Source organism: Chiloscyllium punctatum, chromosome 22 (assembly GCF_047496795.1).
Source record: "Chiloscyllium punctatum isolate Juve2018m chromosome 22, sChiPun1.3, whole genome shotgun sequence".
NCBI classification, from domain to species: Eukaryota; Metazoa; Chordata; class Chondrichthyes; order Orectolobiformes; family Hemiscylliidae; genus Chiloscyllium; species Chiloscyllium punctatum.
The window spans coordinates 32,434,437-32,461,052 of record NC_092760.1 but is presented as its reverse complement, the minus strand read 5'-3'; the positions used below and the strand labels follow the sequence as shown (position 1 = coordinate 32,461,052).

At 43.3% G+C, this 26,616-nt stretch overlaps 1 protein-coding gene across 5 annotated transcripts in view; it reads right to left on the bottom strand.

Moving 5' to 3' along the window:
- The window catches only part of LOC140493483 (N-acetyl-beta-glucosaminyl-glycoprotein 4-beta-N-acetylgalactosaminyltransferase 1-like), a 687,601-nt gene that overhangs the window by 244,105 nt on the left and 416,880 nt on the right, over positions 1 to 26,616 (bottom strand). For all 5 annotated transcript variants that reach the window (XM_072591967.1, XM_072591965.1, XM_072591968.1 and 2 more), the window contains 2 exons: positions 26,297 to 26,397; positions 25,395 to 25,462 (listed from right to left, as the gene is read on the bottom strand). In XM_072591967.1, coding sequence (XP_072448068.1) covers positions 25,395 to 25,462; positions 26,297 to 26,397 — 169 coding nt within the window. The remainder of the gene's footprint in view (positions 1 to 25,394; positions 25,463 to 26,296; positions 26,398 to 26,616) is intronic.

Sequence of the window (26,616 nt, the reverse complement as noted above, 5' to 3'; positions counted from 1 at the left end):
GTTTTTTGAAGAAGTCACAAAGTGGATTGATGAGGGCAGAGCAGTGGACGTGATCTAAATAGACTTCTGTAAGGCGTTCGACAAGGTTCCCCATGGAAGACTGATTAGCAAAGTCAGATCTCATGGAATACAGGGAGAACTAGCCATGTGGATACAGAACTGGCTCAAAGGTAGAAGACAGAGGGTGGTGGTGGATGGTTGTTTTTCAGACTGGAGGCCTGTGACCAGTGGAGTGCCACAAGGATAGGTGCTGGGTCCACTATTTTTCATCATTTATATAAATGATTTGGATGTGAGCTTAAGAGATAAAGTTAGTAGATGACACAAAAATTGGAGGTGTAGTGGACAGCGAAGAAGGTTACCTCAGATTACAACGGGATCTTGATCAGATAGGCCAATGGGCTGAGAAGTGGCAGATAGAGTTTAATTTAGATAAATGTAAGATGCTGCATTTTGGGAAAGCAAACCTGAGCAGCACTTAATAGTAAGGTCTTAGGGAATGTTGCTGAACAAAGAGACCTTGGAGTACAGGTTCATAACTCCTTGAAAGTGGAGTCGCAGGTAGATAGGATAATGAAGAAGGCGTTTGGTATGCTTTCCTTAATTGGTCAGAGTATTGAGTACAGGAGTTAGGAGGTCATGTTGCAGCTGTACACGATATTGGTTAGGCCACTTTTGGAATATTGCATGCAAATCTGGTCTCCTTCCTATCCGAAAGATGGTGTGAAACTTGAAAGGGTTCAGAAAAGATTTACAAGGATGTTGCCAGGGTTGGAGGATTTGAGCTACAGGGAGAGGCTGAAAAGGCTGGGGCTGCTTTCCCTGAAGCATCGTAGGCTGAGGAGTGACCTTATAGAGGTTCATAAAATCATGAGAAGCATCGATACGATAAATAGACAAAGTCTTTTTCCTGGGATGGGGAAGTCCAGAACTAGAGGGTATAGATTTAGGGTGAGAGGGGCAAGATATAAAAGGGACCTAAGGGGCAACTTTTTCACGCAGAGGGTGGTACGTGTATGGAATGAGCTGCCAGAGGAAATGGGGGAGGTAGTATGATTGCAACATTTAAAAGGCATATGGGTATATGAATAGGAAGGGTTTGGAGGGATATGGGCTGGGTGCTGGCAGGTGGGACTAGATTGGGTTGGGACATCTGGTTGGCATGGACGAGTTGGACTGAAGCGCCTGTTTCCGAGCTGTACATCTCTATGACTCTATAACCTGATGTTGTGTTCATTCTGACTTTTTCAATTAGACATTTCCTAGCCTTCTGCTTTCAACATTGAGTAATTGAGTTCATTTCAAGCTATAATCTCTGCTCCATCTTTCCTTTGTGTTTTTATTTAGACAGCAGCACATTGAGTATAGCAGTCCGCTGGTCATGTTAAGGCTGTAAAGAACATTGGTTAGGCCACGTTTGGGATACTATGTGCAATTCTGGTCTCCTTCCTATCGGGACAATGTAGTGAAAATTGAAAGGGTCCAGAAAAAATTACAAGGATGTTGCCAGGGTTGGAGGATTTGAGCTATAGGGAGAGGCTGAATCAGCTAGGGCTGTTTTCCCTGGAGCGTAGGAAGCTGAGGGGTGACCTTATTGATTTTTATAAAATCATGAGGGGCATGGATAGGGAACTAGAGGGAAGAGGTGTAGGGCGAGAGGGGAAACGTATGAAAGGGACCTAAGGGCAACTTTTCATGCAGAGGGTGGGGTATGTATGGAACGAGCTGCCAGAGGAAGTGGTGGAGGCTGGTACAATTACAGCATTTAAAAGGTATCTGGATGAGTATGTGAATAGGAAGGGTTTAGAGGGATATGGGCCAAGTGCTGACAAATGGGACTAGATTAGGTTATGACATCTGGTCAGCATGGATGAATTGAACCGAAGGGTCTGTTTCCGTACTGCACATCTCTATGACTCGATTGCTTTTTGTTTTGTTTCTTGTCTTGCCCTATCTCCACTCCCTTTGGCTTTGGAAGACTAACTCTTCTGCCACTCAATCTCTCCTGTTAATCATGCTATCATATGGCCTGACTATTCTTGGCCCATCCTCCCTCTGTTCAAAACCTTTTGTAGTGCTAATTTTCCCCAGGCTTGATAAAGGCTCATCAACCTGAAACATTAAGGTTAGATTAGGTTAGATTCCCTACAGTGTGGAAGCAGGCCCTTCAGCCCAACAAGTCCACATTGACCCTCCGAAGAGCAAACCACCCTGAGTAATGCACCTAACACTATGGGTAACTTAGCATGGCCAATTCACCTAATCTGCACATCTTTGGACTGTGGGAGGAAGCCGGAGCACTCGGAGGAAACTCAAGCAGACACGAGGAGAATGTGCAAACTCCACACAGACAGTTGCCCAAGGCGGGAATTGAACCTGGGACCCTGGTGCTGTGAGGTAGCAGTGTTAACCACTGAGCCACCATTCCGCCCCTTCTGCTGAACTCTGCTTCTCCGTCGGCAGGTGCTGCCAGAACTCCTCAGCATTTCCACATTTTCTGATTTTGTGCCATACCTTAAAATGCAACAAAGCAACTGGTTACATGAAGAAGAGAAACGCAGCAAATCAATTTCTTCGAAGCAAAAATCCTGACAAAATTAGGGACACAACGGTCCCTGCAATGCAAATGAATGGCTTTTGAAGCACAAGAAGCAGGCAGCTTGACAACAAGAGAACACTTGACAAAATAGCTTATCTTGTCCATAAAGAAAGTCAAGACTTTAGGATAGATGATTTGGGCTGGAAATCTGCCAATTTCAATGGGATGAAAGAGTAACTTTTCTCCAGCAGATTAACAGTTTGCAAAAACAAAATAAAATTGAATAGCAGGCCCACAATAGGAGATTTCTAAAGCGAGATCAATGATCTAAAAAGCTAATACAGTGATTACACTGAATGCCAAAATGGGCCGGTGAAACGCCCGAATGAGGCCTATGATGTCTGTGACAATGACAGGCTCCCGGATTTGCCTGCAATTGCCCTGCTGATGGTACCACACTCTGTGTGCGGTGAACATCTGTACAATTAATCAATGATCGAATCAACTTGATGATCTCCAAGTCACTTTATTGTTTTGACAGGGGTGGGCACTACAAAACGTTTTAAGAACGTTTTAATTTGCAGAAAAATTAGACACACATACTTGGCAGACGAACACCAAAATACTGGCAGTGTTTCACTCTGTTGCTGGGTAGTGGAGGTAATACCGGGTATTGGAGTTCACAATAAATATAACCAAAAATAAATGTTTTCCAATTAGAAGTACAGTGCTTAATGGGGTGTACACAACAGACTTTTAAATATACTGTCGCCACTTCCAGTAATCCTGAGATGTCGTGGCTGTGATGGGTTTTAACATTAGCGGCGGTTTGGAAAATAGGCTGAGGGAGTGCCACAGGGGTAATTTAATGCTCATGGTGGCGGGTTTGGGATGATGTTGCAAGAAACACACTCAACCTCGTGGAGAGCAACCCTCAATAAAATTCACTAATAATGACACTTATCTGATTTCTAGTTAAAAGCACTACTTAATCTCTCTCTCTTTCTGACATTGATCACCCTGTTGCAGAATTTAGGGCAGTTTTGGTTTTTATTTATGATTATGGAAGTAGTCAGCCAGGGGTTCACAGTGGTAAAGTCCCTGATAGTTAGCACATGTTTAAACTCTTAACTCTGCTACCGGTGGTGAGAGTTGATGGAGATGAGGCAATAGCAAGAGGTAGCGCAGCCCATGGGAAGGAATTTCCTGGGAAAGAAACCAAGGGAGTGGTTAAAGTGTGTTTGCTTTAATGCAAGGAGTATCAGGAGTAAAAGTGATGAGCTTAGAGCATGGATCAGTACCTGGTGCTATGATGTTGTGGCCATAACAGAGACGTGGGTTCCTCATGGGCAGGAATGATTGCTGGATGTTCCAGGGTTTAGAACATTTAAAAAGAATAGGGAGGAGGGAAAAAAGAGGAGGGGGTGTGGCACTGCTAATCAGAGAGGGTATCACAGCTACAGAAGTTACCATTGTCGAGGAGGGTCTGCCTACTGAGTCAGTATGGGTGGAAATTAGGAACAGTGAAGGAGCAGTCACCTCATTAGGGGTTTATTACAGGCCCCCCAATAGCAGCAGAGAGATTGAAGAAAGCATAGGTCGGCAGATTTTGGAAAAGTGTGAATGTAGTAGGGTTGTTGTAATGGGTGACTTTAACTTTCCCAATATTGATTGGAACCTCCTTCGAGCAGATGGCTTGGAAGGAGCTGTTTTTGTAAGGTGTGTTCAGGAGGGTTTCCTAGCTCAGTACGTTGACAGGCCGACGAGGGGAGAGGCCATTTTGGATTTGGTGCTCGGCAATGAGCCGGGGCAGGTGTCAGATCTTGCAGTGGGAGAGCATTTTGGTCATAGTGACCACAACTGCCTCATATTCTACATAGCTATGGAGAAGGAGAGGAGCAGGCACAATGGGAGGATATTTAACTGGGGAAAAGGAAACTGTGATGCTATCAGACGTGAGTTGGGAAGCATGGACTGGGAGCAATTGTTCCATGGAAAGGGCACTATAGACATGTGGAGACTGTTTAAGGAACAGTTGTTGTGAGTGATGCATAAATGTGTTCCTCTGAGACAGGCAAGAAGTGGTAAGATAAAGGAACCTTGGATGACGAGAGCGGTGGAGCTTCTCGTTAAAAGGAAGAAGGCAGCTTACGTAAGGTGGAGGAAGCTAGGGTCTTGCTCAGCTCTAGAGGATGACAGGCAGGCGAGGAAGGAGCTCAAAAATGGTCTGAGGAAAGCCAGGAGGGGGCACAAAAAAGGCTTGGCAGGAAGGATTAGGGAGAATCCAAAGGCATTTTACACTAATGTGAGGAATAAGAGAATGATCAAAGAAAGAGTAGGGCCGATCAGGGATAGCATAGGGAACTTGTGTATAGAGTCTGAGGAGGTCGGGGAAGCTCTAAATGAGTTTTTTGCTTCTGTCTTTACTAAAGAAAAGTGAATGAAACCATTGAGGAGCAGGTAAACATGCTGGAATGGATAGAGATTGAGGAAGCTGATGTGCTGAAAATTTTGACAAACATTAAGACTGATAAGTCGCCAGGGCCAGACCAGATTTGTCCTCGGCTGCTTTGGGAAATGTGATTGCTTCGTCGCTTGCGAAGATCTTTGCATCCTCGCTCTCCACCGGAGTCGTACCTGAGGACTGGAGGGAAGCAAATGTAATTCCTCTCTTCAAGAAAGGAAACAGGGAAATCCCCAGCAATTACAGACCAGTCACGTCGTCTGCAAGATGTTAGAAAGGATTCTGAGGGATAGGATTTATGACCATATGGAAGAGCATGGCTTGATTAAATGCACTCAGCACGACATTGTGAGGGGCAGGTCATGCCTCACAAATCTTATTGAGTTCTTTGAGGATGTTACTAGACAAGTTTGATGAGGGTCGAGCGGTGGATGTGGTGTATATAGACTTCAGCAAGGCATTTGATAAGGTTCCCCATGGTAGGCTCGTTCAGAAGGTCATGAGGAATGGGATACAGGGAAATTTAGCTGTCTGGATACAGAATTGGCTGGTCAACAGAACTCAGCGAGTGGCAGTGGAAGGAAAGCATTCTGCCTGGAAGTCAGTGGTGAGTGGTGTTCCACAGGGCTCTGTTCTTGGGCCTCTACTCTTTGTAATTTTTATTAATGACTTGGATGAGGAGATTGAAGGATGGATTAGCAACTTTGCAGATGACACAAAGATTGGAGGTGTCATTGACAGTATAGAGGACTGTTGTAGGCTGCAGCGTGACATTGACAGGATGCAGAGATGGGCTGAGAGATGGCAGATGGAGTTCAATCTGGATAAATGCGAGGTGGAGGGCTTATCTTACAAAAAGAGGTTGACTGAGCTCAGACATTTTTCATTGGAAAAAAGAAGGAAGAGAGGGGACCTAATTGAGGTGTACAAGATAATGAGAGGCATAGATAGAGTTGATAGCCAGAGACTTTTTCCCAGGGCAGAAATTGTTAACATGAGGGGTCATAGTTTTAAGCTGTTTGGCGGAAAGTATAGAGGGGATGTCAGGGGCGGGTTCTTTACACAGAGAGTTGTGGGAGCATGGAATGCGTTGCCAGCAGCAGTTGTGGAAGGGAGGTCACTGGGGACATTTAAGAGACTGCTGGACATGCATATGGTCACAGAAATTTGAGGGTTCGTACATTAGGTTTACCTTACATGAGGATCAAATGTCGGCACAACATCGTGGGCTGAAGGGCCTTTCTGTGCTGTACTGTTCTATGTTCTATGTCATGTTCTACTCACAATTCATAACCTCTGTCATGTTTCTGCCAGACAGAGTTGGATGACATTGTCACCACATAAAGCCTTCTATGATGCAGGTTTTAACCTCACTCAGAGACAGAAGTCAAGGTCAGATGAGATTGAGCTGATCTGGATTAATTCACTTCACATAAGCTCTTCTTGCACTGATGACGCACTAGCTCAATCGTGGTTATTAGGTCAAACTCAAAGCAATCTATAAACATATATGTTTGTGAAGAGAAGTAGTATTCCTTAAAATGAAACACTAATAAAAATGTAAACAAATGCAGACAATGAATTATACAGATACACAACGCAAGGAGCAGCACACAGTCAGACAATAAGAAACACGCAAATAGTTTCTGACAGATATACGTGGCTGACAGTGCAATAGTAATCGGTAGAAACATATCACTGTTGATATGGTATTGTTTTTACATTTGTTAAAAAAAAATTGCCAGGAGCTTAGGTTTGCTATGGCTCTCTCTCACTACGGAATTAATACACTTACAAACCTATTGTACGACTCAAGCAAACTCGACAGAGCTGCTAAGGTGACGGGGCACTTTGAAACTGCTCGTGTTTGATCTCATATTTAAACATGCTTTCCTCATTATCACTGAGTATGGCCGATTGTCACATTATGTGATCAATAACCAATCCAGAAACTAAAAGACAAGGGTCATCAACAGCACAAATAAATAAAAGAAGAATGAACCGAACTGGGACAGACACAGGAAAGCAGACCTAGTAATCTGGGGACACAAGTCCAAATCCCTAATCGCAGCTGGGGAATTTAAACTCGGTTAAACCGAATACATCTATTAAAAGGGTATTTTGAGTAACAGTGCTTATAAAATGAAAAATAAACAATCTGGTTCACTAATACCCTTTGGTGAATTCAACCTGCTGTTCTTACCTAGTCAGATGTGAGACTCCAGACCCACAGCAATGTAGTTGACTCTAAACTGCCCTCTGGTATGGACCATTAAGCCATTCTTTTGTATGAAAATCACTACAGAGAACACTAATAAAACCAGACAGATAACCTACTATTGAGATAGGCATCAGTCTGGACATTACAAAGGCACAACTGGCCCAGTCTAAGAGTCCTCCTCACTAATGTCTGGACGCATATTCCAAAGTGAGGAGAGATATCCTACAGACTAGTCAAGAAACAGCCTGGCATAATTGTACTCTCTGGATTATATCTGTGAGCCAACATCCCAGCCTCCTCCATCACTATTCCTAGGTATATCCTGTCCCACAGCAGGGCCCAGCAGAGTTAGCAGCACAGTTGCATACTGTCCCTACTGTTCAGGCGAGGGAATCAGTATTCCTCCAGGTTGAACACCATTTGGATGAAGCACGGTGGGACAGCCAGGATAAGAATGCACTCTGGCTCAACCAAGTGTGTGGCTTGGTGGCACCTCCTACTGATCGATGTGGCTGAGCCTGAAAGAACACCATTGCCAGGAGCTGGGCCAGCAGCACCAAGTGGTGAGAGAATCAGACAAGGGAAACACCTACTTCACTTCATCCTCAACAAGCTACTGTCAAATGTGCAGTTAAATTCTGTCTTCACAGTAAAGGCACCTTCACTACCATTTACTGGTGTAAATAGAAACACAGATCCAGTCTGGGCCCTGACAGTACCTCAGCTAGAGCGCTGACAATCTCGCAGATTTCCGGCCATTCTGTTCCAGTACAACATTGCCCTGTCCCCAACAATGTGGAAGGTTGTCCCGGTAAATCCTGTCCACAAAGGGCAGAACAAATGCAATTCAATTGCTCCTTCAGTCAACCCTTAAACTTCAAGCAATGTGTCATCACTACTGTTTTCAAACAGCACTTGTAGAAACTCTTCCCCTTGCTCCTTCAGCCTGGCTGCTACCAGAAATACACACGTCAACAACTTGGATCAAATGTGAACAAAATCGCTTAATTCTAGAGGTGCTGAGAGATAAAAGTGACTCCATCTGAAATCAAGGCAGCACTTGGTCCAATGGAAACTGAAGTCCATGGCAATCAAACTCTCCACCAATTGGAGTCATAGTTAGCACAAAGGTAGATGGTTATGATGGAGAAGGCTAATCATTTCAGCTTCAGCTGGAGTGCCTCAACATTATATTCTCAGGCCTGCCAATCTCAGCTGCTTCCTTAATAGCCTTTCCACCCTCATAAGGTTATAAGTGGGGAGGTTCATTAATTATTGCTGTGTTTCAGTTGCATTCGCAACTCCTTAGATAATGAAGCACTGCTTGACAACATTCAGACTTGGGATGATAAGTGCTAACTGACATTTATTCTGCACAAGGCAATGGCCATCTTCAACAAGATAGTGTCTATTTGCCTCCCCTTGACCTTCAACAACACTACCATTACAGAATTCTTCCATCATGAGAGTCAACCTGTAATATAGCTGGACCAGTGATGTATAAACTACAGCTACAAGAGCTGGTCAAAAGCTAGATGTTTTGTACAAGTAACTTGCCATCTCAGTCCTCAAAATCTTTCTGCTGCCTACAAGACAAATCAGGATCACGATGGAATACTCGCCACTTGTCTGCATCTCCAACAGCACTCAATGAGCTCTATACCAATCAAGGTAAAGCAGCCCATTTGATTTCCATCCTATCCATCACCTTAAAATACAATCTTCAGCAGCACATAATGATGGCAATAATGTAAAACTCCCCAAGGCTTCTTAGTGTTAAGACGACATTTTTTATTTCGGGATTTTGTTTTCAAAAGGTAAAAATACACTATTACAAGCCAAGGAAAATGTGGAAGGAGTATCATACCATCGTATAGTACAGAAAAGGCCCTTTGACCCATTGTGTCTACACTGATGAAAAAAGTGCTCTAGATCTACACCACACCCTCTTTTGCTGAGCCGTAGCATTGAACATTACAGTTTTAATCAAGTGACTGAACAGACTGAATTATATTTATGAGGTAAAAACAATGACTGCAGATGCTGGAAACCAGATTCTGGATTAGTGGTGCTGGAGTCCCCATAACTTGTCCGGACTTGTCCTACCTGCCTATCTTCTTTTCCACCTATCCACTCCACCCTCTCTTCCTTGACCTATCACCTTCATCCCCTCCCCCACTCACCCATTGTACTCTATGCTACTTTCTCCCCACCCCCACCCTCCTCTAGCTTATCTCTCCACGCTTCAGGCTCACTGCCTTTATTCCTGATGAAGGGCTTTTGCCCGAAACGTCGATTTCGAAGCTACTTGAATGCTGCCTGAACTGCTGTGCTCTTCCAGCACCACTAATCCATGAATTATATTTACACTGTTCGCTTGTGGGATTCATTGTCTGTGTGGGTGTTCAATGTAGTCCTGCTCAGAGACAGCCTCTTGATGATTTTTCAATTGCATGGGTCAGGGGTCGCCAGTATAACAATGACTCTCTGATTGGATCCTGGGTGGGTGGACAGCCTATGTGGGAGAAGACAGTCTTAAAAAAAAGCATCTCTCTCTATCCTTGCAGAGAAGTGAAGAAGAATTCAGATAGCTAGCCGTTCACAGTCACCATTTGCCGATTAGCTCGAGCCTCTAACCAGTGACTGACAGACTGAACAAGTTAGTGTGCCAATAGCCCAGTGTCTGCAGTAAGGAATTAAAAGGACTTGGAACAAAGAATATTGGAGATCAGAAGGATTCGGAAGAAGCAAAAGGAAAATTCATTAAATCCTGTGGAATGGTCCTATTAAAATGTGTTTCCCTAATTCTTTTTTTCTCTACAATAACACTGACTGTTGTTTCCTTGTCTGCATCCTCCTGTAAGTGCGTGTAGGGGTTTAAGACGGGGTAGTGTTTAATTTAGAACTACGACTCGATAATTCATATTTTGTTTGCCTGTGGTTAGAATTGATTTACTGACAATTGTAGTTGTTTCTTGTCAAGTACAGACATCTTGTCAGTGTTTTCCCTTAATCTAAGCTCACCAGACTGGAAAATGGTGGACTTTAAGTAATTTGAATAAATCTTTGATTTCTGCAATGTCTCTGGGGGCAGTAGGATTCGAGCATCCCTGCACTTCCCCAAGTGGGTGCCAATATTAACTTCTTAGAGAGCACTCTTCCAAATCCACGATCATGATCACAGAGAGAAACAATGCCAGCCAGGAGATGGAAAGAGTGCGACCTGCGAGATCCCCATTGAAATCATGCTTCATTCTGACTTCTCTTTTATTCACTCACGGGATGTGGGCGTCACTGGCAAGGCCAGCATTTATTGCCCATCTCTAATTGCCCAGAGGGCAGTTAAGAGTCAACCAAATTGCAGTGGGTCTGGAGTCACATGTTGGCTAGACCAAGTAAGGACGACAGATTTCCTTCCCTATAGGGCAGTAGAGAACCAGATGGGGTTTTCCAACAATTGGCAATGGTTTGATGGTCATCATTAGACTATTAATTCCAGATTCCTTATTGAATTTAAATTTCATTGTCTGCCATGGCAAGTTTCAAATCTGGTTTCCCAGAACATCTGTTGAGTTTCTGGATTCATATTCTATTGATAATATCACTAAGCCCTTGTCTTAGAAACATATCACCTGTATCCTCACTGTTGTTGGGATTAAATCTTGGAACCCGCTGCCTAACAATACTGTGGGTGCACACACCCCACATGACTGCAGTGGTACAAAAAGGTGGTTACTCACATTCCCACCAGTAACCCCCCGAACTCCTCCTCACCCACCTGCGAGGACAATTAAAGATGGGCAGTGTTCAGGTCTTTCCAGCAATTATCTCATTCCATTAAGAAATTTAGTAAACCAGATATGATGTGCAGAGTACTGATACACCACAGAGTGTGTGTTTTGTACTGGGCCAGGCTGCTGTTTGGGAGAAAGGGCAGCTGATTCTGAATCGGTGCAGATGAGAATACCAGGTGCTCAGTGGCTATGAGCCAATTAAATTTAAATTGACAGTATTGAAAAGTGTTGAGTGATTTGCATATAACAAGTGCTCCACACTGAAAGTTTCAAGTTAAAAGAAAACTACCAATCATGCATCATATTTGGAACAGTTGTTCTTGGTTGGAACCTGATCCCATTCATGCAGCTTTACCACAAGCAGATTCTGGAATAAATGCACTCAAACTTATTCATGGCTAAACCAATTTCAACTATCCTGGGAAATTAAATGTTCCTTAAGCCGATATTTAGCCCCAAAAACAACAAACATGTAACATTCACTCCACAAGATGGCTTTTTAACCACATGGAGTGCTCTCCTGAGGTACTTAGGTATGGACACATATTCTTTGCTACGTCTTTTTAGCAGTTACAGGGGTTCCCCAATTTACAAACGTCCAGCATACAAATGTTTGTATTTACGAATGCAATCCATTACAGGGGTGTAATTTTAAAGCTCAAACATACAACATTCTCATTTCTCACAAATGGTTATTTATATTGCGTTCCATTTTGTGTACAAAGTAACTTGCAAAAGGACATGAGAACAGGGCCCATTCACAATCCAGGGACTGCCTCTAGCTGCAAATACTGTCTTCCTGCGGGCAGATAACTTACAGAGAATTGAAGAAATCCCAGTGACTCAACCCAGATCGACAATACGTACCATTGAAAGGTTGCACCCAATCTTTGGACTCACTCCGAAGTTGAGTGAACAACGTTGCTCCAAAAAGGTGGTCCATCTTACTGCAGTTTGTGCAGAGAAACAGATCGTCTTTACACAAAAGGTTTTGAATTTTGTCTGATTTTATGACAATCGAGTGCCATACCAGGATAGTACTTTACACACATCAATGACAATTTTTTAAGAAGTTATTACTGTCGCTGTTTGGACAGGAAGAGTTCACTAAATCATTTCAATACCGTAAGGGCTAAGTAACTACCTGCCTCTAAATACAAAGATTCTCTCACTACTGTAACAGTAGATCGAAGAATTGAAGACTCCACTTTTACAGTCACAGAGTCATATGGCATGGAAACAGACTCTTCGCTCCAATCGGTCCCAAACTGAACTAGTCCCACCTGCCTGCGCTTGGCCCATATCCCTCCAAACATTTCTCATTCATGTACTTATCCAATTGTCTTTTAAATGTTATAACTATACCCACATCCACGAATTCCTCTGAAAGTTCATTCCACACATGAACCATTCTGTGTTAAAAAAGTTGCTCCTCATGTCTTTTTAAAAATCTTTTTCCTCCCATCTTAAAATATGCCTCTTTGTCTTGAAATCCTCCATCCTAGGTAGAAGACACCTGCCATTCACCTTCTGTATAACCCTCATGATTTTATAAGCCTCTATAAGGTCACCTGTCAACCTCCTAGGGTCCAAAGAAGAGTCCCAGCATATCCAGCGTCTCCTTATAACTCAACCCCTCCATTTCCAGCAACACCCTGGTAAATCTGTTCTGAACCCTCTCCAGCTTAATGATACCTTTTCTATAACAGGGCGACCAGAAATGGATGCAGTAACCCAGAAAAGGCCTCGCCAATGTCCTGTACAACTTCAACATGACATCCCAACCCCAATACTCGAAGATCAAGCAATGAATACAAGTGTGTTAAATGCCTTCTCAACCGCCCTGTCTACATGCGACACAAATTTCAAAGGATTATGTACCTGAACCCCTAGGTCTCTCTGTTCAACAACATTACCTAATGCCTTACTTTTACTTATATAAGTCCTACTGCTGTTTGTTTTAACAAAATACAATAGCTTGAATTTATCTTGGACAGATATGTTCTCCATCAATATCAACAAAAACAGAAGTTGCTGGAAAAGCTCAGCAGGTCTGGCAGCATCTGTGGACAGAAATCAGAATTAACGTTTTGGGTCGAGTGACCATTCCTCAGAACATGCTTCATCAAGCTGATGGTGTTTTGGAAGAATCACTCAATGTTCTAGAAAAAAATACCAGGATACACAGAAACTTCTTCACAAATTTAAACTTTAATCATGCAAAATCAAAGCTGTGACAGCCAGCAAAATGTCTTCCCTGACTGCCCCCAAGCTCTTCATCCTTCTGCAGTTTATACAGTTGTTCCCACACTTATCGGATAACATTAGCATATCCAATCATGCTGGCTTGCTTTGCCTTTCTAGACTAATCATTATCTGCCACACTGGTTCCCTCCATTACACTTAACCTATCACATTACAAAATCATCGTCTTCAGTATTAGCTCATCTATCAGTGATTTAACTAGCCTATCACAGTGCATTACCATTATCTGTTACTGGAGCCCTGGAATATGATCCCGGGCATACATTGCAACATTAAGTTAACTACATAACTGCCAGAATAACTTCCATAATGCTATTATCAATACAATAACAATAATAAGAGAATAGATATCTATTGTTGGGTATGGCATCATCACTTCTCTAGGTTTCAATTGTTTCGTCATTAGAAAAGCTAATAGAATGTTAATCATGAGTGGAACTGAATACCAAAGTGGGAAGGTTACACTTCAGTTATACAGGGCACTGATGAAACCAAGTCTGGAGTACTGTGCACAGTATTGTCCACCTAATGTAAATGCATCAAAGGTATTTCAGAGAATGTTTACTAAACTAATACTTGGAATGGGAAGGTTATCTTAAGAGGAAAGGCCAAACTAGGCTTCTAACTACTGAGGTTTAGAAGATTAAGATGCAGTGTTATTAAAATATGTAAGATCTTGCGAGGTCTTGACAAGGCAGAGGGAGAGAGAATACTTCCTTTCATGAGAAAATCCAGATACAGCAGTCACCGTTTAAAAAGTCCGGCTTCAAAACCGAGATGACACCATTTTTTACTCTCAGAATGTTGAGTGTCTTCAGCATCCTCTCGCTAAAAAGTTGTTGCAGCCTCAAACATTTCTAAAGCAGAGGTAGATGGATTCTCACTAAGCAAGGAGTAAAAGGTCATCAGGGATTAGTGGAAATGGAGTCTGAGGTTGCAATTAGATCAGTCATGATTCTATTGAAGAGCAGAGCAGAGCAAACTCGAGGGGCTGGATGGTCTACTCTTGCTCCTAATTCGTATGTTTGCATGTTCTTGTTGCAAAATTTTACCTTTCTCAAGGCTTCAAGGTAACTAATTACTTAGCTACTGTTCACCCCCTTCTTTAATACAATGACTGTTACATCCATTAAATGTTCTTTAACGACAGGCAGAAAGAATCCACGTCTGGCTACTTTTGCTGTTGCAGGCTTTCAACTCTAATATTTGAAAGGGGTACCTCCCACAGGTTTCAGCAGGAGGCCTTGACTTAACAGTGGAAGGGGAAAAGAAGACATTTACATCTGGGTTCAAACACATTAAATTCAAAGTGCTTTTATACCTGAGCAGTTCCATGGAATATCTGATTCCAAAGATGGACTTGCAAGTGATACTGACCCAGATATCACTGTGATAATGATGGCAAAATTGTCAACGGTTGCCATCATTATTCCAGCAACTGACAGCAACTTTGAAAGTGCAAGCATGGACAGAATATTGCAGAAATCTCTAAGTTGCTGTCAGCGGAGTTATAACAATCCTCTTGAAGAGTTGCAAAGATTCCCACATACTGCTATCTTCCCTCTATTCATGAAATGTCAAGAACTTCCATTCTAAAAACGGTTAGTCTCACTGCAAAATCCTGGAATAAGCTACAAGTTACAGATTTTTCAATGAGGTACAATCAAGTTTTTATCAACAGACCATTATTACTACACAGTCTGAATGAAACTGAAAAAAAAATTTGTTAGTATTGTTAAAAAAATCTACAAATATTAAATAACTTTTCTTTTTATTAGTAAGTTTGTCTAGCTTTATTTCAGCTTCTACCTGATTACAGTCACACTGTCTGAAAACTTTAAGTTATACGTGAAGGATTGTAAGTACTTTAAACTTCTGGATTTACTGTATGTGAACATTTAAATTTAACTGGTTGGCACAACACATCTTTATTTGGCAGCAGAATGTAACTCCTCTGGGGAAAGGGAAATTTTCACCACAGAGGTCACTACATCTTTCTTCAAGGTTGGCAGTGACTAACATTGTTTTGTCATGAAATGCAAATAGGAAATTAATTCCATAATTAGATTAGATTACCTACAGTGTGGAAACAGGCCCTTCAGCCCAACAAGTCCACACCGACCCTCTGAAGAGCAACCCACCCAGACCCATTCCCCTATATTTACCCCTGACTAATCCACTTAACACTATGGGAAATTTAGCATGGCCAATTCATCTAACCTACACATCTTTGGACTGTGGGAGGAAACCAGAGCACCCAGAGGAAACCCACGCAAACACAGAGAGAATGTGCAAACTCCACACAGTCACCCGAGGCGGGAATTCAACCTGGGTCCCTGGCGCTGTGAGGCAGCAGTGCTAACCACTGAGCTACCATGCCACCCATTATTAGAAACTAGTACAAAACTAAACTCGACTCACATTAACGTAAAAGTAAAAGGCCAGTAATTATACCAATAGCAAGATTTTCCCGCCAGCATAACACTGTCAACTTTGACTGTCTCTAAAATAGCTATTTTCTCAGTTACAGAAATCTTCATTAAGCGCACCGGGGAAAAGCTATTCTCACGTCCTAAAATGACAAAGTCGTTGATCTGAACCATTTTCCCAGCCCTGAATAATGTGGGCAATAGTGAGTCAGGTGGGAAAATATGGTGAGATCTGAAAAGAGAGGTTCTTGGATTTGAGAAGGCAGGTTGGATTTCACACACAAGGTTTTAATGGTGAGATGAGAATCACATTATTGAGCAACACAAGACCTATTTGCATGCATTGTTCTTATTCATTATTTCCTGATCTTCCTGTAGATCTTATTTGCTATTGAACCAGGCAGTAGGGAGAATCTAGACAATTTCCGAAATGAAAATCTGAGCAGGTACCTGGCTGCTCCAGCCTGGACTGATCCGAATGAGTGCTTTTACTTTTGGCTGACCATACAGGCTCAATTGCAAGCGATGTGAGGTGCTTCAAAGGGCAAGTGCATTTAATCAGGCACTTTCACAGTATGGGATGAAGGCATCTGTAATCACAATATCCTGCATGTGGAATGCATGCAGTATCTCACTGTGTGGGACTTATATCTCGCCATAAGTAATGTTGACCATGACCATTGGTCATGACATAGCGATCTCTATGAAGCGGAAGTAACCACAAGAGACTTAAAATATATCAACGGTGTGCCACAATTTGAGACAACTCAAAGATTCATAGAGTGCACATAGCGGCTGAATTCCTCTCACCTTACACTGTAAGCATTTGTCAATCAGCTCTAATACTGCTTTTCTTTGGGACTGGAGAGAATGGGGCTGGACAGGAACAAGATTTCAGTAATCCTACAGAATTTACAATGCCTTGCTCTAGCAATATACAAGACTGTCATTTGGGGTATTGTCAGCCTGTGCAATCTTTCAGCGGACAATGCAGAACATTTTACAAGGTCTACCCTGAGTCACTATTTATCTAGATGCCATGCTAATAAGAGGGAAGACCAATAAGGAACACTTAGAGAACTTGGACACAGTCTTTAAACATTTCTCCAATGTGGGCTTACAACCTTAGAGGGGAAAACCGTGGGTTCCAGGCACCCCAAGTGACTTACTTGGGTTACACAGCTGACATAACTGGGTAACACCCATTGGAAGATAAAGTGATGGCGATCAAAGGTGCCCCGGGTCCCACAACTGTACCGGAGCTTAGGTCTTTCCTTGGACTGGTGAATTATTATGGAAAGTTCATGCATAACCTGGCCTCCATCCAGGCACCTTTATGTCAACTCTTAAAACATGGTCAGCCTTGGAAATGGTCAAGTAGCCAAGCCATAACTTTCAGGGAATTGAAGAAGCAGCTATCATCCTCTAAAGGGTCAGTTAGACTCAAAACATCATATCTTTTCTCTCCTTACAGATGCGCCAGACCCGCTGAGATTTTCCAGCATTTTCTCTTTTGTTTACATATAAAGTTCGGGTAGGTGCAATGCTCCTGAAGAAGTAGACTACATAAAAGCTGCAAACTCGCAAAATGCCTTTGCTGGCTGAAGATGGGAATTAATTTCTTCTGAGACACTCCAGGTGGAAGAGGTGATTTACTGTGGATTACACAGCTCCTGCATCTGAGGCAGAGTTGGTGGAACCCGACCCATTGTTAAAACGCCCCAGGCGGAGCTACAACAAAAAGAAGCAACCTTCATCCCCCTCAGACACAAAGGGGGAGGGATGTAGTGATTGTAACAAGATCAGCCAGATGGATCACATAGAATCGGAGTTCCCTGGTTGGGGCTGTTATTCTGGTGCAATCAGGGAGCCCTGGCTGAGATATAAACAGAAATGTCAGACATCCTGTTCACTCTGAGGGAGCTGGACTAGTGTCAAGGACTAACCATGTGTAAATAAAGGGTGACTTAGTTACGGGATACCAGACTCTGAGGAGTTATTTCACTGCTGCGTTTGTGCAATGTGGCTGATCCTGCATTCATTGGAATAAGGACCACTATGTTGAAGGTCTAAGCACATGCATTCCAAAGCCCCCCTGGTGGAGTTATCCTTTCCTGCAGTAAGAAGTACTGGGCTATTCCATCATTTGGGTGTCATGTAAATACTGACTACTCCCATGACTAAGGAGCTGCTTTGCTTCTGACATTTCCCATGTACATTCAGAGGAAGCAAGACCAATGGGTCCAGCCAACACTAAGGTTACTTCCACTGCTGCCACAATGCAATGAAGGTGCAGAGAAACAGAAGGGGAATGCATGCACCAGCAAAACCAGGATCATCAGTAACCTCCAATGGCTGCTGAACAGTCTCCACACAAAAAACTCACCACTGAGGGGCCCTTCAGGAGAAGTGGCCTGCTGCCACTTCCTTCAGATGACTGAGGCACAGCACTGTCACAGACTGAGGATGTCCTGGGATAGTGTCATAGAACTCTGTCATTTGCTGCAGCAGTTCTGGATCATTAAGGGATGGACAGCCATCTTATCCCCACTCACTGGTGTGACGATGCCATTTTGTCCTGGTTTTACTTTTTGAAGAGTCTCTGTAAGGTAGACGCACCGAACTGTCTTTAAGACAGTAAACAATTTGTAAGGCCTTAGGGTTTTTTAAAAAAGTTGGAACAATGGAAGCAGTCTGAGTGCCAACCATCGCATACCAGGCTTTCTAGTTTTATTTCCGTTTTTAGGTTTAGTTTTAAGCAAAAACCTTTGAGGTCTCAAAAGAGTAGGAAGCTTCAGTGAATAGCTTGTAACTGCTGCTGCTCTCTGAATTTCCTCTTGCTGTTTTTTACTTCCTGTATTGGGGAGCTGCAGGTAAGAACCATTGTCTGAATTTGCATTTTTGCCAAGGGATGTGTTTATGGGATGTGAATATATCAGAACAGTTAATTAGTAATAGGCACTGTTATCTATTATTCGATTATGTTTTCCAATACAGTCATTTCTTCTGTAGCGCGATAGTCATGTTCCTGTGTGACCCCGTGCTATACAAGAAACGCGCAATCCAAATAACACTTAAAGTGGTGGTGATGTGATCGTGCTATAACCAACACAAGTTTAAAAGTTTGTGCTTTAGAAACAGTGTCCCCTATTCATCAATCATGTTACAGCAAATTGATGTTGACGGAATGTGCATTCTGGAAGAAAGATCTGTGGTTAAGTTATTCTAATTTCCTCTTTCTTTTAGAGTCATAGAGTCATAGAGATGTACAGCATGGAAACAGACCCTTCAGTCCAACCCATCCATGCCGATAGCTATCCCAACCCAATCTAGTCCCACCTGCCAGCACCCGGTCCATATCCCTCCAAACCCTTCCTATTCATATACCCATCCAAATGCCTCTTAAATATTGCAATTGTACCGACCTCCACCAGTTCCTCTGGCAGCTCATTCCATACACGTACCACCCTCTGTGTGAAAAAGTTGCCCCTTAAGTGTCTTTTATATCTTTCCCCTCTCACCCTAAACCTATGCCCTCTCGTTCTGGATTCCCCCACCCCAGGGAAAAGACTTTGTCTATTTACCCTATCCATGCCCCTCATAACTTTGTAAACCTCTATAAGGTCACCCCTCAGCCTCCGATGCACCAGGGAAAACAGCCCTAGCCTGTTCAGCCTCTCCCTGTAGCTCAAATCCAACCCTGGCAACATCCTTGTAAGTCTTTTCTGAACTCTTTCAAATTTCATAACATCTTTCCGTTTGGAAGGAGACAAGAATTCCACACAATATTCCAAAAGTGGCCTAACCAATGTCCTGTACAGCTGCAACATGACCTTCCAACTCCTGTACTCAACACTCTGACCAATAAAGGAAAGCATACCAAACACCTTCTTCACTATCCTATCTACCTGCGACTCCACTTTCAAGGAGCTATGAACCTGCACTCCAAGGTCTCTTTGTTCAGCAACACTCCCTAAGGCCTTACCATTAAGTGTATAAGTCCTGCTAAGATTTGTTTTCCCAAAATGCAGCACCTCGCATTTATCTGAATTAAACTCCATCTGCCCATTGGCCCATCTGGTCCAAATCCTGTTGTAATCTGAGGTAACCCTCTTCGCTGTCCAGTACACCTCCAATTTTGGTGTCATCTCCAAACTTACTAACTGTACCTCTTATGCTTGCATCCAAATCATTTATGTAAATGACAAAAAGTAGAGAACCCAGCACCGATCCTTGTGGCACTCCACTGGTCACAGACCTCCAGTCTGAAAAACAACCCTCCACCACCATCCTCTGTCTTCTACCTTTGAGCCAGTTCTGTATCCAAATGGGTGGTTCTTCCTGTATTCCATGAGATCTAACCTTGTTAATCAGTCTCCCATGGGGAACCTTGTTTGCGTTTTAACCACAATGTTTAAATTGTGTTTTGTTTAACCAGTCACATCACATCTGGAATACGCACTTCACATCTACCTTCAAAATAAGAACAAGTTCCGGTCTAGGCTACCTTCTTAAAATATTTTGAGGGGGTACTGGTCTAGTCCATAGCAGAGTCAAGATGGCAGTTTCTGCCACTGGCTGTCTCTGAGGAGCCACTGGGGACCTGTGTGGGATCAACTCATGGCTGTCACCAATACAGTTTGGCCCAATTCACAGTGCTTCACTTCCCTGCAACTGCTGCAGCCCCGGCAGTCGGCTTTGTCAACACGGATGTCTTTCCCTGGCTGTCAGCACCAATAGACTCTGCACACATCACGCAGAGAGGGCCAACTTCCTCAATAGGAAATGTTTCCATTCAATAAATGTACAAGTGATCATCAGTTCCACATCTTAAATATCTGGGCTGGGTGCCCTGGGAGCTGCCACAGTACCTGGAAAATACACCTATTCTTCCTGCCAGATTCCTTACAAGATGGTGACTGGGCTCTCCTCTCTAGCCAGGCTACATTGTTCAATTGCCAGAGTAAGGCCGAGTGTCAATAAAATGCAGACATTCTTCAGCCCTTTCTTTATTCATTCATGGGATTAACTGGGTCAGCATTTATTACCCATCCCTAATTAACCAGAGGGCAGTTAAGAGTCAACCACATTGCTGTGGCTCTATCATCACATGTAGGCCAGACCAGGTAAGGATGGCAGTTTCCTTCCCTAAAGGGCATTAGTGAATCAGATAGATTTTTCCAACAATCAATAAGGATTCATGGTCACCATTAGACACCTAACTCCAGGTTTACGCTGAGTTCAAATTCCATCATCTGTCGTGGTGGGATTCGAACCCAGGTCCCCAGAACATCACTTGGGCCTCTGGATTAACAGTCGAGCAATAATACCACTAGACTATTGCCTTCTCTGGGCCATTGTGGAAGATGGCTTGGTTCATTCTTTGGTGGGATGCCTTGCAGTAAACCCCAGACAAGTGTGGCACATAATCCTCACCCTGTACAAGAGAAACAGGCAACGGAGGGATGTGATGGGTGCTGGAGAGCTGGGAGAATAGCAGCATTATCCCAAGGAGGAAGGTGAGGACATTGAATGGGAGACATACCAACTTCACCACAATACAGCAGTGCAATATCAGGCATTTTAAAAAAAGGCAGACAAGACTTATTTGACACCCAATTCCATCTGATGTAAGCTGGATGAGATAATCCCTCAATTTTGTAAAACTGTAAATCTGTTGCCGCTCGAAAGGTGAGTGATCCCTGTGTATCCCCAGAGGCAACCTTTGTTTTCATAGAATCCTTATATCGTGGAAACAGGTCATTTGGGTCAATAACCCTCCAAAGTGTCTCCCACCCAGACCCATTCCCCTACCCTGTTACTCTACATTTATCCCTGACTAATGCACCTAACCTATACATCCCTGAACACTATGGGCAATTTAGCATGGCCGATTCACCTAACCTGCACGTCTTTGGATTGTGGGAGGAAACCAGAGCACCCAGAGAAAACCCACACAGATACAGGGAGAATGTGCAGATTCCACACAGATAGTCACCTGAGGCTCAAATTGAACCCGGGTCCCTGGCACCATGAAGCAACAGTGCTAACCCCTGAGGCACTTTTGCTGTTCTTCAATAAAAGCTTACATTTTCAACTCCTTGAACACTGTGCAACAGGTAGTGCTCCCACCATTGCATAGTGATAAGATGTGATGCTACATTGGGTGCTAAGGAAAGAGCAACACTCCTTCAGACAAGTTTTTAATCTAAACTACGATTGAGGGTAGCTTCATTCTCTCAGCTGCAGTTACTATGACAGTCAATCAGACATGTGCTGATGTAAAGTGGCCATACATTTTTGACTGTGATCATCCATTTCCACCTTTGACATCTATGTGCACTCAGAAGCTTTTCTTTTTCATTTCCCTCCCACTATATGTACTTCAAAGGGCTATAACTAGCTGGCAGCATTTGACCGCTGGGTTTCAAATATGGTGCTAACATGGCTGGGACCTCTCAGCAACAAGTTCTGCCGCTGCTGGAGTGTGAAAGACAGTGACAGCATTGTGCTGTAGAGGTGCAGTGCATACATAATGAGGTGAGCAGTGGGGTATTGTGCCAGATAGCTTGCCAGTGCTCACAGAATGCCACGCTCCAGGAAATGCCCCGATATTGACACGCAGCTAATGCTTGAATATTTCAGCCTATCAACTCATTTTCTCTCCACGGATGCGAGTTTGTCGTAGTTTTTGTGCTTATTTCAGGCTTACAGAATCAGCGATATTTTGCTTTCCGAATACTGCAAGGCTTGTCTATATGGGAGGGCACAGTGACTCAGTGGTTCGCACTGCTGCCTCACAATGCAAGGGACCTGGGTTCACTTCCATTGTCGGGAGACTGTGTGGAGTCTGCACATTTTCCCCGTGTCTGGGTGGGCTTCTTACAGGTGCTCTGGTTTTTTCCCACAGTTCAAAGTTAGTAGGTCGGCCATGCTAAATTGCCTATAGTGTTGGGGGAAGTGTAGGTTAGGTGGGATTGGCCATGGGAAATGCAGGGTAGAGTGGGATGCTGTTTGGAGGGTTGATGCCAACTAGATGGGCTGAAAGGCCTTCTTCCCTGATGTCGAGATTTTATGATTCTTACGATCTCCAAGCCGACTCTTGTACATGCCTTCAGCACACGAGAATTTAATAGCAAGACAGTCTGACTTCAGCTGGCTGACAGAATATTTCCTCAAGTCAGCGAGCCCAATTTGGCTTTCTGTGCCTTAGTCAGGATTATTTGCGAGCAAGGTTTGCACACGAGCAATCCGCATTGTTAAAGAGCCAGGAGGAAAGGATTATCAGAGCTTGAAATGGTTTTGGAGTTCTTATTGCAGCAAGTAAATGTTTCCAAATAAACCAGAGGCGAGAGAGAGAGAGAGAGGAGCTAGTTAGATTGGAAATGCACTGCAAGACTGTATGACTCCATGATCTATGAAAGTGAACCTGCCTCACATTCAGATACAAAATAACTCAAACTTCAAGACAAGGTCAAAAGGCTGACAGATAAATGATAAAAATGAATGAATGTGGTGCATACAGACTGAGGCATGCCGTGAGCGGCATATACTACAATGTACTGCCTAGCTAATAAGCTCACAGCACACAACAGAATACACCCTCTGCTATTAAAATATTGTAAAAGTGTAAGTGGAAAAAGGTTTGCCACTAAACCAAAATGACGTCATTTCCTTTGGTTTCTGTAGCAGGTAGACATTTTGGAAACCCAGCTGTAAAATTTATCCAAACCGATTGCTGATATGTTCCTATACACTACCTAAACTACTGTCACTGAGCGGATTACACACAAATATTTAGGTGGAAACGTCAGATTATTTTTTTCCAAAATATTAGCATTAGGAACCACAAATCTTAAATGCGCCCACCCATAAATATTTCATTATTAACTAGATAATTCAAGTCTTTATTGCTTCATTCATGCATCTGCTGAATCAACAGTCGCATTGATAAAACCAAATTCTTAATGATCTCGTCTTTATTAACAGGAAAATACCTCTGTCCCTTCAAGTTCCCATTCGGCTAACATTCATACTCTGTGTATGTCCACCACCTCTCACTTGGACGCCATCAAAAATAGTCACCTCGCTGAGTAATAACGGGTAGAATCTGCATCTCATGCTGATGGTGAGGTTGGAGGTAGGAGTTCAGTTGGGATGGAGCTGGAGCATACCTGACCTAGCTTTCTGCCCATGTCCACTCTGCCACCAGTTAAGCAAGACTTAAAGACATACTTCCTGTTGTCCCTGATGTAAACCCAGCAGTGGGTGACCCTGTTGCCATGCAGTGCGCATCACAGCTGAAATGCCAAGGACAGCTTGTCACCTCTCGGGGTCTTGGCACTTTGATCAAAAGCACTCAAGGCCTCGTCAAGGGACAGGAAACCCTCAGTCCTTGCTGCTGAAGTCCTTCACCTTTCTATGCATGAATCACTCTCGTAACCTTCCTGGCATTTCTGCGCTGTGGCCTGGCCCACATAGTGTTCTTTGCAAATGGGCTGCACTTCCCCACACCACTGCTGAGCACAAGAGCTTTAAGCCTCTGAATGCTCCTAGGATCACTAATCCAAGGGAAAGCTGACCTTTGGTCTCACTACAGTCTGATTCGTGTAGTGAGATTGGGAGTCTGACCTGCAGCTGTAGAGTTCGACAGAGGCTGCTGCTGCCTCTTTGCAAGACCCACAGAGCCATATGTCAATCAATGGCATGTGGCATAGAAACAATTTAACCAGGAGGTTGGACGTTACTAACCCCCTCTCAATGCCCCTTCACAGGGTATGTTTCTAGCAGGCGAGCACATACAATGTGATGGGTGCCCTGCCCATATCCTCCCCATCCATCCACAACCTGGCAGCCATAACATGGGTAAATCCCCCATTAGGCTGCCTGTTCTTCGTTCTACTGAGTTCTTTTAAATCAATTGACAATTAAACTGCTGACATTGTCATGATATATTTGGCCAACTGCAGCTAGGCCAGATTACAAACATGATTTTTAAAGAGGTTTTTTTTGTAGGTATTTTTCTAATCAACATGTTTAGACATGTTATTACACACCTCTGGGACTTGAACCCAAGGCCACTTGGTTCAAAGGGAGGGACACCACCCCAAAGGAGGGGTAAAGAAGGGGGCACATCAATGAGATGTGGCATCACCCCAAGAAGTCACCTGAACCATCTCCCCACACCCCTCCCCCCCACCCAACAAACTTCATTCCTTGCCATCTGCTCTCCAATATCTGGCCCCCACTATTTACCCCTCCCCAAGCTCTCCAATCTCTCCTCGTCGTCAAATCAGAATCTACCTTTCTCTGGTCAAAATCACACTTTACATGTGTCTTCTGACAGTCCCAGCAGTGCCCACTACAATGATCTGAGCTATTGGGACCACTAGCACTGTTGGTCAAACTCTTGAGGATAGGATATCTATTCACTGGGAGTCAGCAGACCCACCATGTGTCAGTTTAGCCCTCCCTATTAACACTGCTTCTTTGAAAGCCTCTTAGTTTGGGTCCAACTTACCTTTGAAGGGGGGTGCTAGGCCACGGGCAGATCTATTCCGTTAAAATACTGTCATGGGCCATGTTACAGGGCACCAGCAATTAACCTTTCGATCCTAAGCTTTGTTCATTGTGATTTAATTACAGTGTTCATTAGGCTTTACAAATGGAATAAAGTGCTTACTGGACTGGATTGGAGACTTGGGATCTGAACTTGGTAAACTCGCCTGGAGCAGCCCATTCTGTTCCCAGCTGAAAGATAAGCATGGGAAGAGTTAGTCATTTTACTAACATGGTCCAGCTGTGAAGGTAGGTGAGAGACTACAAATGATAAATTTTAAAAAGAAGCCATATTAGCTTGCACAATTAAAAGAACACTTGCCAAACAATCCCAAGTGTGCTAGGAATTACACTACCCTCTTGTTTCAGTTCAACAGTCAGGATTGCAAAGAGGCTCAATTCTGTGGCTATATATTTTCATATGTAATTTCCTGTCCACAACAGAAAAAAGGAATACGTGCAGATATTGTGCCTCTTATTGAATGAAACAAAGCATTGGTGTGTGTGGGGGGGTGGGAGCAAGAGTTTTCTGGTGCATTCCCCCAAGCAACACCTTGACCAATCAAATCAATTTGCAAACCAGATATTCCCATTTTCTTACTCAATAGAAATTGTTGCTCCCTCTAAAATTTGACACCCCCGTATCTCTCCCGGTGAGTGCAAGATGAAAAACGTCAGTGGCAGGTAACTTTACAGCAAACATGGATGGTCAGTGTTCAATATGCACGACTGATATGAACGGTTTTAAAATGGTATGATAAGGCTCATTAACACCTTACAGTAGATGTCTCCTAAGAGAAGAGTAATGAGTCAAGTGTTTTAAAAGAAACCTGCATAACAGGATATGACATTGACTAGAATATGAAGGAATTCCGTTTTCATGCTTAGAATGTGGACACACAGATCACACCCATCAACAAAATAAAATTGGTCTGATCACACAAGATGATGTTTCAGTTCCGCAGCAATGAAAAGCCCCAAATGTCTGTCAAACAAGATAAGTGAGACCCAATTAGAATTCTGTACCTTGCCTACGTGCATCAGGAGTCTGGCGTTTGCAGGACTTTCATCAGAACTGAGCCAAAACTCTGAATTATCATCTGACGCAATTGCAAACTGGAAATCACCTGGAGAAATAGAAATGAAGTAAATAAAGTTGGAAATGTACATAGATGATGATAATAATCTTCAGGACTATTCTGCCTTTAGACAGAGACTATATGATAACCAGGGAGAAAGGAAATCAAATTTTGTAGTACTTTTAACACACGCCAGCCTGCAGTCAATCTACTACCAAAATAATGCCAACATTCACGGTACATGGAAATCAAAACTTGCTGTCCGAG